At 47.8% G+C, this 14,272-nt stretch overlaps 1 protein-coding gene across 2 annotated transcripts in view; it reads left to right on the top strand.

Moving 5' to 3' along the window:
* ATP8A2 (ATPase phospholipid transporting 8A2) overlaps positions 1 to 14,272 on the top strand; it is a 494,649-nt gene that overhangs the window by 61,703 nt on the left and 418,674 nt on the right. For both annotated transcript variants that reach the window (XM_069467429.1, XM_069467431.1), the window contains exon 2: positions 13,707 to 13,851. In XM_069467429.1, the coding sequence (XP_069323530.1) occupies positions 13,707 to 13,851 (145 nt within the window). The remainder of the gene's footprint in view (positions 1 to 13,706; positions 13,852 to 14,272) is intronic.

The raw sequence follows: 14,272 nt of genomic DNA on the forward strand, positions 1-14,272 counted from the left end.
GAGAGTAGGAACCACAATGAGGGCTGAATTCCTTCCCCCTTTGTCCACAGAGGGAAGAAGGAAACTGCTTTTTCTTCAACACCATCATGGCCGTCATTGTTGTTACCTATTTGAATTGTATGCCTTTGACTGTGACACCACGCTAGGCCTGAGGCACCTAGGCCATGATAACCCTAGATGTGCTATCACAGGGAGAAGGCACAGCAGCTGTGACAGAGTTTCTGGACTTGCTGTGGCCGAGGTGATGTTTCTAGTCATCTGAAAGGAGGCTGAAAGGAGAGATATTTGAATCTAAGCAACATTTGATATGTCCTGGGTAATTAATGATTTTTAAATAAAGCATCTTTACTCATGAGGACTTAGAGCTCATACATATAAAACCATACCTTGGAAAGCATTTGTACTTTCTTTGCATTTTTCTTAAGGGATGTGTCTTCACAAAATAAATTCCCATAATCTCATCCCTCACTCTGCCAACCTGCTTTGGCATTTGAAACTAATGCAGGTGATTTCTGTGCACATAAGGGCCAGCAGACCAGCAGCTGAATGATTTCTTCATGCAGTGTGCATTTCTGATGTCGGTTTCCCTGAGCGTTTGAGGAGCTTTGCTGCTGCTTCACCTGTTTCCTGAGCTGCACAGATGCTGTGGAATGTGTCACTCTGGGCTGAACTGCACAGTCTTTCTGTGTCTGGTGCTCTATGCTTTGTGGCTGGGCTCTCTCTTTGCAAATGTTATGTATATTTCACTTGCTTTGCCATTGGTATGTCTGTCATCAACCCACCATATAGCAGTTGTTCAAGCACTCTTGTCATCATCCAAATAAAGTCAGAAGCTGTTCTTTCCAGGAGTGTGAAAATGCAAGCTGGAACTAGAGGAGAGGTGTCAACTCAGGTCCTCTATTGAGCAGACACTGGAATCTAGTTAGGGTAAGAAAGGTTTACTGGCGGGCAACGTCTCTGCTAGATGAAGGTGGGGAGGGAGCGGGACTGGGCCCAGAAAGCCTTTCTGCGGCAGAGCTGATCTGATACCTGTGGAAGAGAGAGAGAAGGAAGCAGAGCCGGGCTGGGAAAGCCTCAGCCTGCAGTGCTGATCCAAGGGGACCCTCTCAGCCTGGGTTGGCACCTTACCAATGGCTTTCGCTACTTGTAGAATTTTAAGGGCTACTCTGGTCTTAGGAGCATCACATTTACTGATCTCATAGAGTGGCTGTTTTATTTTTGCATTTTATAAGTGCATTTTGTCTGCATTTGCATGGAATTCAGTCTCAGAGGGTGTCTCTGAACTCTGGAGGGATATAATCCTTTGAGTCATGCTCCTCCCTTCCTGTCCCCCACAGCAATGTCTCCTGACATAGGTGACCAGAGTCTGATTGTTAGCGGCTCAGGACATTCCACAAGACTCTTTGGTTGTGGTCATCCTTGCTACTTGTGCATTGGCAAAGAGTTTGCAGAGCAGAATACGCCATCACTTGTGACCCAGGATTGTATGTCAGACATTACTGAGAGCTTGGAGCAGTTCCTTCTGGTTTCTGTAACACTCGGTCCCTTTGTAAGTGGTGCCCATGGCAGAATGGTGAGCTCTTGCCCAAGAGCAGCATGCTATGCTTTTAGTACTTGGGCCTCTAATTTCTTTAACAGAATTATTGGTCTTAAAGATATCATACTATAAGAATATTAATTTGGTTGTATTAACTTTCCAATTTCATTTCATAGTTCACTGATGTGAAAACCCTTTCCTTTAAGGGGGAGCTATTTATTTAAATGATCAGAAATTAAATGGGTTGAGGAAGAGTATTGGAAAATGCCAGGCTTCTGTCTTTCCTCTCCCTGTTGCCCGGCCAGCTGCCAGGCTGTGCCTACTCATTCCTCCTCTCTGCTCTGAGGTCAGCTGCGGCTCCTCTGGCCTCCGGGTATGTCCTGGGGCTCATAACTGGAGACCTTTCCTCTGAGTGAACACCTTACCTGATCTGCATCTCTTAGAGCATATCTCACTCAATGTCTGTGTCATTTTGTACATATTGTCACTGCTTGATCATTTTAGCTTCTTATGCTTGGTCCATCACAATAGTTTTTCCATTCTCTACTCTTTTTCCTCCTGTTCAGAGGAGGTTCTGTGCAGGGAAGCAGAGTTAAGGGGTTTGTCTTTCCTGTCTGTCTGTCCACGTGTGAGCAGAACAGAGCACAAATGTGAAAGGGAGGGGTGCTGGGAAGCCCACACCGTAGCTGCTCACGTGGTACGTTTGCTCACGGCTTTGCCTCGCTGCATGGGATGTTCTGATCCGTGTTTACCTGTTGGAAGCCTTTAGATGCAGCGCAGTTGCTGACTTTATAGTGAAAGGCATCTTAAATCTCTCCGACCAATTGCCCCGTCCCCGTCTTTCTCTTACTCTCTGGACACGCATACCTCTCACCGTCTCCTCTTCTTCCACGGCCATGGTTGCTGAGAGTGGTAAGATCAGTGAGGCTCAGTCTGTACTTGTCCGAGTAGAGATCCTGTCAACTGGAAAGGCAGGCACATAGCAGAGTCACTGTGACATGGGAAATGAACAGGCCGGACAGTTGCGCAGGTTTATATAGACTAAGAAAGAATTATTCCCTGCCTGGCTGCACCTGGGGGGCTTGTGCATAGGGGGGAGGCGTCTAGCCCAGCCTGGGCTGTGTGATGAGGGAGGACCTCTCAAAGGAGAGAAACACTGAGCTGTGTCTTAAAGGGCCAGTTGTAGCCAGGCAGAGAATAGGCTGGGAGGGAGAAAGTCCAGGCGAAAGGAAACACTTCACGTTCTATGCTGTGTTAGTTATTTCCGCACTGGTCTGTTTCCCTACTGGGTTACAAGCTCTTTGAAGGCAGGGAGAGGGTTTTTGATTTCTGTCTACATTGTGCACGCAGAATGTACTGAATTTCTGGTGAGAGAATGACGTCCTGTCTGCCCTAACCTTTTTGCCTGCCTTCTTTTTTTTTTTTTTTTGTCTTTTTTTTAATTATTATTATTTCAGCATATTGTAGGGGTACAAAAGTTTAGGTTACGTATATTGCCCTCCCCCCCACCCCCCGAGTCAGAGCTTCAAACGTGTTTGCCTGCCTTCTTGACTTACTGATTTCTTGTGCGAGATCCTGCCTCCAGGACACTTTAATCTCTAGTAACGGGGACTTGGCTTCCTGGTCTTAAGCACATGGTACCATCTTCACTGCCACCACCGATGCCTGTGAGTCTGGAATGACTACAGGGATTATTTTAAATGCATAGATTCTGTAGGTATACAGTTATTGATATTGAAAATAAAAACCCAAAACCTAATAAATATGAAAGATTCAGTTAGTCACTAGATATTTAATTATCCATTTCAGGAAATTCCTTGAAACCCCTCCCCCAAATTATTTGTAATGGTCACATAGATGATTCTCATAGTGACAGAAAAAAAATTCAACTTGTGGATATTGAGGTGGTTGCTTAATTCCTCTTTGCTCCATTTTTATTGTCTTGAAACCGAGCATGCCCCTCCTCTGATTGCTGTGACAATTGGATGGGTTTATGCACAGAGAATGCTCAGAGTAACAGTGGGCTCAACTAGAGATAGCTGTGCTTCCCGTCATAATTATTTACGACACCCCCGTGGACCTGGCGACGCTGGATTGGGTGGTGACACTGGGGATTTAGACGCTTCCATCTGCATCTCTTTGGCAACGTTCTTTCTTTTTAAAGATTTTCTCATATTTGAAATTTTCTCACTTCTGTGTCTGAGAAGAAAACGTGATACCCAAAATGTCAAATCAACAAAAGAGTCAGGAAAAGCTACCCTCCTGGAAAAGTCCATTTTGTGTCAGTGGAGTTGGGAAGAAAGGAGAACACCTTGGCCTCCAGGTGGACTTGCTTGGATCTGACCACGTGTATCTAGAAGGTTCCGTTAAGCTTGCTGATGGGGTAGAGCGTTAGGTTCATGTGACCAGTGATGATGAGCAAACACGACAGGCTGATTTGCATGTGGAACTGGGCGACGGTTGAAGCAAATGAACATGTTTGTCTCTTGTACGTGACATTTGGCTTCTGTCTGCCTGGTGCCTCTACCTCCCTGGGGACGATTAGAAGGAATGTCAAGAGAAACATCCAGGCGTTTTCATCCTTTCCCTTTCAAAAATAGCAGGATTAGGCAAGCCAGGCTTTAGTTTATGAGGAGACTTTGTAGATTACCCTCCCTTTTATCATATTTACAATAAAGTTGGACGGCTCGACACTCAGCATTTTCCACATTGAAGAAGAGATACCGCAGCAAGTTTTTTGTTGCTGTTTTTATTTTATTGAGATAGGGTCTCACTATGTTGTCTAGGCTGGTGTCAAACGCCTGGGCTGAAGTGATCCTCCTGCCTCAGCCTCCCAAGTAGCTGGGCCCACAGGCCTGTACCACCACACCCCGCTTCAGCAGGTTTTTTAAGGCTTTGGAATCCAGAAGGAGAATGGCGTCAGGGAAGTACATAGGAAGTTTGCCTCTGTGATCTTCAGGAGGTGGAAAGGAGGGAAGAAAGCAATGTGATAAGATAGATCTGGATTTTTCTCTCTTTGAGGAAAGCTTCCCCAGCTATGAGGGATAAATGAGGATAATACTGAGGGGCAACAGGAGGTTCTGTTTTCCTGAACTGCCCACCTGAACCTTTCATGTGGTCTGGGGGCTGATTTGAAAGCCCCAGGGTCTCCCAGGGGACTGCCGGGCAGGCTGTGGGTCGAGGCTGACCATAGGCAGCACAGAGAGCATGGCAGACACTGTGGTCTCCACAGAGGGAGCCCAGGAGAGGCAGAGCCAGGGGGAACACAAATGCCCTTTGACAGAGCCACACCCGGCCAATCATAGATGTAGCCAAATGCAGCAGGGGGACCAGGGACAGTGCTCTGTAGACGGAGCAGGCAAAAGGCAGTTATGCTCAGGAAGCCAGACTCTTCCCCATGCCTCCATCCCGCCCTCCACGGGTCCAGCCCCGGTTTAAGGAGAGAGGCCAGAGGCTGAGGTGAGCCGGGGGCCAAAGCGTCTTTATTAGGAGAGACTGATACCACTTAGGTGAAGTTTTCAAATGGGACTGAGCTCCAAACAAAACTGGGCATTTCCCTCCCCCCGACCCCGCTACCTGTGGGGTGGTACCTTAGGAGGTAGGTTAGATGAGTTGCAGATTAAATTGAAGAAATTGCATTTTTCTCTGCCCACTTAAGACAGAGAATGTGAAATTTTGTGTTCACTCGATTCACTGGTGGAACAGATCTCCTGAGTGCCTTCTGCCTCCCATGCCCTGGGCATGCAGGGGTGATTGAGACAAGCCTGGGCCCTGCCTTCCTGGAGCTTATATTGGATATTGGGAGACAGAAAAGAAGAAACAAGTCTCCTGGAGTGGTGGGATGTGCAATGGAAGAAAGGACGCGTGGTGATAGGGGACAGCTGAGAAGGGGAATGATGGAGCTAGGGCAGTGGTGGGGGAGCGCTTCTGTGGTGAAGTGATGTTTATTTAAGCTGAGACCCGAGTGATAGCAAAGAGTTAGCAAGAACTAGGGAAATGCAACCAGCTAGAAGGAAAGGCAGGTCCCAGGGCTCTGGAGAGGGAGCAGAGCTGATGTCTTGGGGGAAGGAAAGAAGACTACCGTGGTGGGGCTTCCGGAGCAGCAGGGAAGGCGGTCACTGATGTCGCCGGAGCAGTGCGCCGGCCACAGGGCCAGGTGCAGTGAACGCATGTGCCTCTGGCCAAGCCCTGTGGGTCTTCAGAACACTTAGGACAGGCAGACCACAACTTCAAAGAAGACCGCCCCTCTCCTAGGATTGGCCGTTCAAAGACTGCACTTGTGCGTACACACTGAATCAGCAGTGGGATTTTAAAGTTGGTGTCCCTAACCCAGGCCCAGTTTTGAGGTCCTGGAAGCAATGGAGAATATCTGTCCTAGCAAGACAGGGAGTTGCTACTGAGAAGTCACTCGCCTTTATTTTTAAACCCCAGCCGATTCAGCCCATATAGAAAAATCCTCTGGATTGTTTGACACGCAGCTCTTCTTTTTGTTGTTGTTTTTGGTTTTAGATAGGAAGTACATTTCCTTAAAAGCACATCTGTTTTCACTTAATTTACATGATGAATTTAATATATCTAAGGTATAAAACGGGTTTCGAGGAACAGAAGCCCAGTTTGCACTGATGTACTTACTGGAAACAAGGCTTCAAATTACCGTGGCTCAACTTTCACCACCACGCGGGAGCCAACTAGGTTGTAAATAAAGTGTCACCGCACGTGTCTCTGTTCACACGCCATTTCACCTGGAATTCCCCGCTCTTTCTCTGCACGGCCACCTCATAATCATGCTACAAGCCTAGCTCCAGTGTCTCCTTAGTGAAATCGCCCTGTGTGAGATGGGCATCTTCACGCTTTGAATTTCTACATTTCTTGGTCTCTCTTGCCACTAAAATGCAGGCTTATGCTTCAAACTGTGTATCTCTCCCTTCCCCCTCCCGAATGCATGCTTTCTATTGAGGAGGTGCTCAAAAACTGAATGAATTCAGTGCCCAACAATATTTTAAATCACAAAAAGTCCATGGCCTGTTTCTTCCCTTTGGATCTTTTCTATTTCTGGAAGAAAAAAAAAAAAAAAAGAGAGAGAGAAAGAGAGAAGAGAAACCAATAAGCATTTGCAGTAATAAGAAATCCTGACCCATCAGTGTTGCGTTCCCTTTGTGTTTATTTCTTTTGAATTCTTCGGTAGAAGTGGATCACAGATGCTATATTTGGAGAGATGTGGTTTGTGCAAAGTGGGGTCTTGAAAAGGCCTCTGAAATGTGTCTGCCAAGGCTAGAATAATCACATTTTGCATTTGCACAGCATTTTCATTGTGTCTGTTTGATTAGGAGAAATAATCAGCCCAAGTGCTTCCCCAGTGGCTGAACTGCTTTTGATGTGTCTGTGTTCTGAAGGATTATGAAACATCTTTGTAAATATAGGGTGGAGGCCATAGTTGAACTTGAAACTCTTTTGAGGAGGGGAATGCGTGCATAACATGCCTCTTGTTAAAAGGCTCTGTGATGACTGCTCTGTTTCCCTAGAGATGTTTCTATAGACCAAGAGAAAACTACCCATAGATACTTTTCAAATATTAATACGTAAAAATTAGGAAAAAGACATAACCAACTTCTTAACTCGTGTAATAAAAGTTTGAATACCTAAGTTCCCTAGGAAATTTAAGCTATTATTTCTTTAAGGTGGGTGTTGGAATATAATCAGATTGTTAACTACAAAGGCACTTCATTTACATAAGGGCTCAGCACTATACAGCCTGTGAGGTAAGAATGGTTTTTACATTTTTAAAGACTTTTGTGGAGAAGAAAAGGAAGAGGTGGAGGAGGAAGAGGAAGGAGAATATGAGACGGAGATCATATGTGGCTTACAAAGCCTAAAATATTTACTAACTGACACTTTATGGAAAAATTTGCCAACTCTTGATTTCTATGATCGATTTCTATTTTGCGGATGAAGAAACCGAGGCTGGGACGGTAGCCTGCTTACCTAAGCTCACTAGGCAGCCTGTCCTATTAAAGGAGAATTGGATTCAAGTTTCTGCAGATCTGGCTTCTAATCATATCTTTCTCCTGAGCTAATATAATTTCGTGATTGGTAATAAGGTTTCCCCTTTGATTCTGTCATTCTAGAGTTCACAGAGTAATGTCTGCAATGCAATTCTGACACCAGCGACCTGGAGTGAGGTCAAGCTTCACAGGTCAAGGGCACTGTCCTCTGTAGACTGCCCTCACTCAAATGTAAACTTCAGCCTCTGGGGTCCCCAGGCCACCTGCACTTCTGACTAACTGGCTACAAATTCACGGGTTCTCACTACCCCTCAGAGAACTCAGGAAAGCACTACATTTATGATTACAGTTTTATTATAAAAGATTTAAGTAGAGATCAACCAAATGGAGAGACACGTAGGCTGAAGTCTGGGAGGGTCCCAAACACTAAGCTGCTGTGTCTTCGGGACGCCTGACTTCCTGGCACATCCACGTGAATCATCAACCTGGGAAGCTCACCTGGGCTTTGGTGTCCAGAGTTTCATTGGGGTTTCATTATGTGTGTATTATGAATTGGATCACTGGCCACACAACTGACCTCAACCTTCAGCCTCCTTCCTCAGAGAATGGGAGGTCAGGCTGATACCACGTGGCTCAAAGCCCAACCCTCTAACCACATGATCAGTCTTTCTGGCACAGCCAGCCCCCATTCTAAGGCCATCTAGGGACCCACCATGAATCATCTTCTTAGATAAATTCAGGTGTGGACAGAGGAGCCCACCATGAGTAACAAAGATGCTCCTATCGCTGGGCAATTCCAAGGATTTAGAGGCCCCCTCCCAGAACCCAGGACAAAGACGAGACATATCATTACACAACAATGTCCAAGCCACCTCTGACTCCACCTTTGCTTTTATCCCTACTGTATCCTGGGGGCTAGTTACAGACCGACTGACTTACTTAGGAAGACTAAAGTATTTCTTTCCCAATAATTTCTACTTTGAGATAACGAAACTTCTTTGTCAAGGAAATGGACTAGATGGGTCTCAAGCATCTTTTGGAGTTTTGAACATTTTGAGTTAGGTTAGGGGAAAAATACTGCAGTTTGGAGTGAAGGATTTTGTTTCTGTGTTACCTAAGGCAATGAAATACAGTAACAATTTGCCTTACATTAACTTTCCTTTTGTGTTTCAATCCGTATTTGAAGTTCTTAACTCCCTGGACCTATTTAGTTTGTGTTAATATTTATTTATGTATATTACATAAATTTTATAATAAACTAATGAATACATATATGATGTATTAGTATTATAATATTTATTAGATGGGAACAAATTTCAAAAACCTGTCAGGATTTTTCATTGTCCTTCGAAAAATGATCTCTGTAGAATTAGTTTACGTAACGGATGAAAACGATGTGTCATCCTCACTTCTACTTGCTCACCTGCCAGAGTGAGGTCTGTCAGTGTCTTTGCTTCCTAGCTAGTGACTTCCACATCCTTATCGCCACACACACACTGCGTGTGAGCGAAACGGTGAGGAAATTGGGTCATGCAGTAGAATGAAAGTTCTGCTACTGCAGTGACACCAACAAAGGGAATTGGGCGGGGGGGGGGGGGGTCATGAGGGCATCCAGAGCCAGAGGGTGGTGGGAGTTGCTGATGGCACCTGAATGGCAGAGTGGGTGTCCCTGTCCTTAGCCCCCTTTGTGCTTCTGTGGGTCACTAGTGTGACTGCTGTAACCAGTCTGCTCTCCTCTGTCCCTTCCGTATTCTTCCCCCGCCCTCTTAGTCACGCTCTCCTGGTGGCAATTCTCTTCCATCCGTTCCTGTTTCCTAACGTTATGTTCTTTCTCCAACCCTGGCAGAAACTCTGAGGGAGGAGGAGGACGGGGGAGCTAGTTTCTTTAGCCATTCACCTTCCAGCCACTTCTAGGCTTCATCCAACTGGCCCAGATGTTGCCATGAAGACTTTCCTCCGTCAGATTCGGCCTCATTGGGTCTGGGTTGTGGCATCTAACGGCATCTGTGCCAGAGACATCTAAAGTCTTGGGCCCCCAGAGGGACCTTCTATAAGTGAATAGGAATTTGTCCCTCCTCTTTAACCTTACTTGCTTTCTGTCTTACAGGGCAAAATAGGTTCTCTGTGTGTGCCTTTACTGTACTAAGTGGCATATCTGGTTTAGAATAATTTATAGAATGATCAGGGAGAGGCTCAAAGAACCCAAAGACCCCGACGCAGCTGGGATTTGGAGGGGTCTAGCTATTGGGACTGTTCCATTGTGCTCCAGGCAGCTGCTTCATCTTCATCTTAAAGAAATCCTTCCTCTGACCCCTGGTCTACTCGGTAGGTGAAAAATGGCCATCCAGAGACCACATGCAGGTGGATAGGTCAGCCTCACGCAGACACATTCCCCGCTAGTTCCCATGTCAAGGTTCCCAGAAGAGAGGCTCTCAGTGACCCAACCTGGACCAAGTAACCATTCCTGGTCCAAACAGCTGTGGTGAGCAGATGGGATTACACGGTGCAGACCTGGCTGCTGGCCTCCCTGGCCGTAGGAGGAAGAAGGGTCAGGGTACCAGACAAGGGAGAAGTCATTGGCTCAGTGGCTGGATAGGTACCTTTTGAAGGTACCTTCATTAGCCTTTTATTTATTCATTCAACGTATACTTACTGACTGCCTACTGTGTGCTAGGCACTGTTTGGGGTGCTGAGGACAGAGCTGTGCACACAGCAAAGTCCCTGCCCTCAGGACCTTGGCCATCAGCTCAGTGCTTGTCTGTTTGTCTACTCTTGTTCTCTGAATTCTTTCCTTTCGCTTTGGTTTCTTTTTCATCTAATAGATGTTTATTGAACTCCCACCGTCTGCTGACACTGTGCCTGTTTATATGGGGGTGTTGTAAGCATACACTCTCATTTTGTATGGTGGTATTTGCAAAATGCATTAGCTCAGAATTTGTCTCATGAGTCTGAATTTGAAACCTTAGTCATAATGTGCTTTGCTATATATGGTACAGTGTTTCCTTAGGAATACATTTTCAACAAATTCATGTTGTTTTCAAAATATTAATGTTTTTCTCCAACACAGGGTTGGGTTAAGTGACATGAGGTCACTGAGGCAGAAGAAAGTTATCTGAGTCTTTTGGGGGGTGAGTGGGTAAACTATAACTATTTCTACCTAGAAAAACATCCCCAGGTCTGGCCCTGTTGTGCTATAGAAGGATGCCGTAATGTGGGAGATTATTAAAAACTGTCATCACTACTTGTGTCCATTAAGTTTTTCATCCCAATATTTGTTATCCAACATTTAAATTTTTGTTTGGAAAAGCTATTGTTTTTATTCTTATTTCTATCAGTGATGCTTTTTTGTCCCAGTCTTCTCCAAACCCCAGTTATCTAACGTTTCTTCCCTTTTCTGGCCCACATTCAATCCTCCTCTTCCCCTGCCAAAAAAAAAGTCTTGCAGAGTTTCCTTTGAGATGCTTCTCAAGTCTGTGCTTTTCCCATCCTCCATTTCACTCGTACTTTTTATCATCTTGCTTCTAGATTGTAGAATTAACTTCCTACCTGGTCTCCTTACCTACAAATTCTCTCCCTCCGCACCACCTGTGCACGACTGCCACATGCTGCTCTCTCCTGCGCAGAACCCTCTGCGGCTTCCCGTGACCTTCAGGAGGAGGCTCAAGCTTCTCCACTAGTCTGGCCCCAGGCTATTTTTTTTTTTTTTTTTTGTGAGCTTCCCAGGTTGGACCCTCAGTGGTGATTTTTTTTAATTGGCCCCTGATACAATTTTGCCTACTTGGGCCTTTGCTGAAGCTCTCCTTGCCCCGAGCCACAGTGTCCTGGCCTTGTCTACTGTGCTCACCACCCCATCGGGCTCTTCTATCTACCCTCAAAGCCGTCCCCACCACCTCTCAGCCCAGGCACAAAGAGGCTGCTGACCTCTGGCCTCCTTAGCACCTTAGAGCCCATTTGTAGTCACTTGCTCATAAGCACAGCACCCTGGTTACACCTTCACGCCTTAAACTAGCCAAGCTTTTTAAGGTCCCAGCAGCATCCTACAAGGGATCCTCAACTTTGGCCTGTTAGTATCAGTTGAGGCGATTTAAAAACAATATGACCATAGCCAGAAACTGTGAGGGTGAGGCCCAGGGAGAGCTCCCCGGTGCTCCTAATGTATAAGGAGGGGACTTGAGAACCACTAAGTGAACACAGGCCAGGCAACGAACTATTTGACCCACACTCGTGTGTGTAGTTGGGGCCCTCTGTGCATGTCACTGCATCTCTGCCTGGACAATTCGAAGGGACCCTTTATAAGACTTGAGTTAACATGATTTATTACTCCAGCAAATAGGAGTGCCCATAACATGCCAGGCACTGTTCTGGGTGCTGAGGTCACTGCAGTGAACACAGCATGTCCCTGCTGTTGTGAACCTGTCCAGACCATCTGTAAATAATACCAGGTAACGATGATAAGTGCTATGGAGGAAGACAAGGCAGAGTAAGTGGGCAGAGAGGAAAGAAGCACTTTTATATAAATATTCTCTATCCGCCTTACATCAGCAAATGCTTTAGCACCTGGCCTTCCCTGGTGGAAGTCGGGGAGTCCCAGCTGGTGAGCCAGTCAGTCTTGAAGAAGGGATTCTTGCTCTCTGCTGCCCCTTGTTGATAAGGAGAGGGCCCAGCAGTGTCCTGTGGAGCCAGAAGGACCCCAGAGAGTGGGAGGCTAGAGGCAAGGAGGTGAGGGATGAGGCTGGCAATGAGGAACAGCCAGGGCACTGTGGGCACATGCTAAAAACCAGGAGGAAAACCGCAGTGTGTCTGGCCTGTGACCAGGGGCCTGGCCATGAGCCCGGGAGCCTGAACCCACCAGGTGCCCCCGACTTGAGTGAAGGGAGAGGCCTTAGCCCACTTCAGACTTAACCCTTACTTAATGTCAGCTCTCAATAGCCAACTTTACATTTTGCTTGTCCCCTCTTATGATAGGATTGTCTTCCTTATAATCACTTTAAAAGGAAGATTTAGCCAAAACTTCTTTTCCAAGATGTTTCTGTATAACAATGAACAGTGTTCATTATAGCGGGGAAGTGGAGGTTAACTCAGATGTCAGATTTCAAAATGATAGGCAACATCTATTTCTTTGATAGGTGGAAAACATGGCAGTATTAGAGCACATGTATATTTAAGGAAAACAAGATAAGGCTTCACCTGTAGGGCATTTGTTTTACTGGGATCCTTGACCTCCGCTGCCTCTCATGAAGGTCAATTCTCACGCCGCGTGGCCCCTTCTGATGAGGGATACTGGCTTGGAAGGTGTGTGTGTGTGTGTGTGTGTGTGTGTAGGGGGACAGTTTTAGCAATGGGTATACCCCATCTCCATGCTGACATGCCTCGAGTGAAGGTTATTGGGGGTGAGAGTGGCTCACCCCAGGCTTGACTACAGGACTGAAATCAAATCTTCAGGAGATAGGCTGGCTTGTGGCGTAACCACAGAAGCAGTAACTTAAGCAATGAAATGAAAGCTCACGCGTCGGTCCCTGAGCTGGGGTTGGTGCACTCAGGTTGCCAGACACATCTCGGGAGAAAAGCAGCGGGTCCCTTCAAGATGATGGAGGGAGCACGCCCTTCACATGGGGTCAGGCATCCCCTGTTGAGAGCGCAGAGGTGCGCTTTAGCCGTCCCCTCCTGCAGGGACTGCGTGCAGGCGCATCCCCGTTGCTGTTGCTGTTGTCTCTCTGTTCCTGAGCACAAAGACTCCCCGAAAACCCAGTTCCAGAGCTCAGCCCCACGGACTAGAGGGGGTGCTCCGCCAGGTCGGGTGGCCCGCTGGTTTTTGTCCCCTGCCCCCCCAACTCTCCCCCCACCCCGTGTCCCCACTGTCCCCCTGCAGGCCAGCACGCAGCCTGCCCTGCGCACCCGGCCCCGCCGAGGCCCCTCGGGGAGGCAGCGCGGGAGCAGCTGGGGGCCCTGGGCGGGGCGGGGCCGGGACCATGGGGGCGGGGCGGGGCCGTGGGGCGGGGCCGGCCGCGGCGTGGCGGCGGCGTCTCCAGGGGGAGCCAAGGTACATAGGCGGCGCCCGCCGCGCCGAGAGCATCCTTTCCCCGCCGGTCCCGCCCGCAGCCCGCCGCCTCCCGCCTGGTGCCTGACTTCTTTGTGTCTTGTCTCTGCCCCGTGCCTTGTCTCCGCAGGACCCGTTCGTTCTTCCTCGGGCTATAAGAAGGCAGAGGATGAGATGTCCCGGGCCACGTCTGTTGGAGACCAGCTGGAGGCACCAGCCCGCACCATTTACCTCAACCAACCGCATCTCAACAAATTCTGCGACAACCAGATCAGGTAGGGGAGGCGGCTGAGACGCCGAGCGGCAGCGGTCTTGCAGCTGGGAAGGGTTGTCACGCCGGGGAAGGGGCTCATCTTACCGCTGTTAGCTTTGCCCGCACCTAGCCAGCCCCCACGGCTGCCTCCAGCGCCTTCCTCTCCCGTCCATCCCCCCCCCGCCCCCTCCCCCTCCCCGGGCCCAGCGGTCCATACGGTGCTTCCAATGGGATCATGTTGATACAGCCTTCACCTTCCTCTCCTTTGCATTTATTCTGTGCTCAGCCTGTCTGTGAGCCCCGAGGAAGTTTTTATTCTAAAGTTACCCACAAAAACGAGATATCTTCTCTTTTCATTCTTGGGGGCCCTTCCAAAAATCCGCCCCCAACCCTTGTTTTAAGCCAATTGACAGCTCTCCTTGGCCATGTGCAGACCATACTGT

This window comes from Eulemur rufifrons, chromosome 4 (assembly GCF_041146395.1).
Source record: "Eulemur rufifrons isolate Redbay chromosome 4, OSU_ERuf_1, whole genome shotgun sequence".
Taxonomy (NCBI): domain Eukaryota; kingdom Metazoa; phylum Chordata; class Mammalia; order Primates; family Lemuridae; genus Eulemur; species Eulemur rufifrons.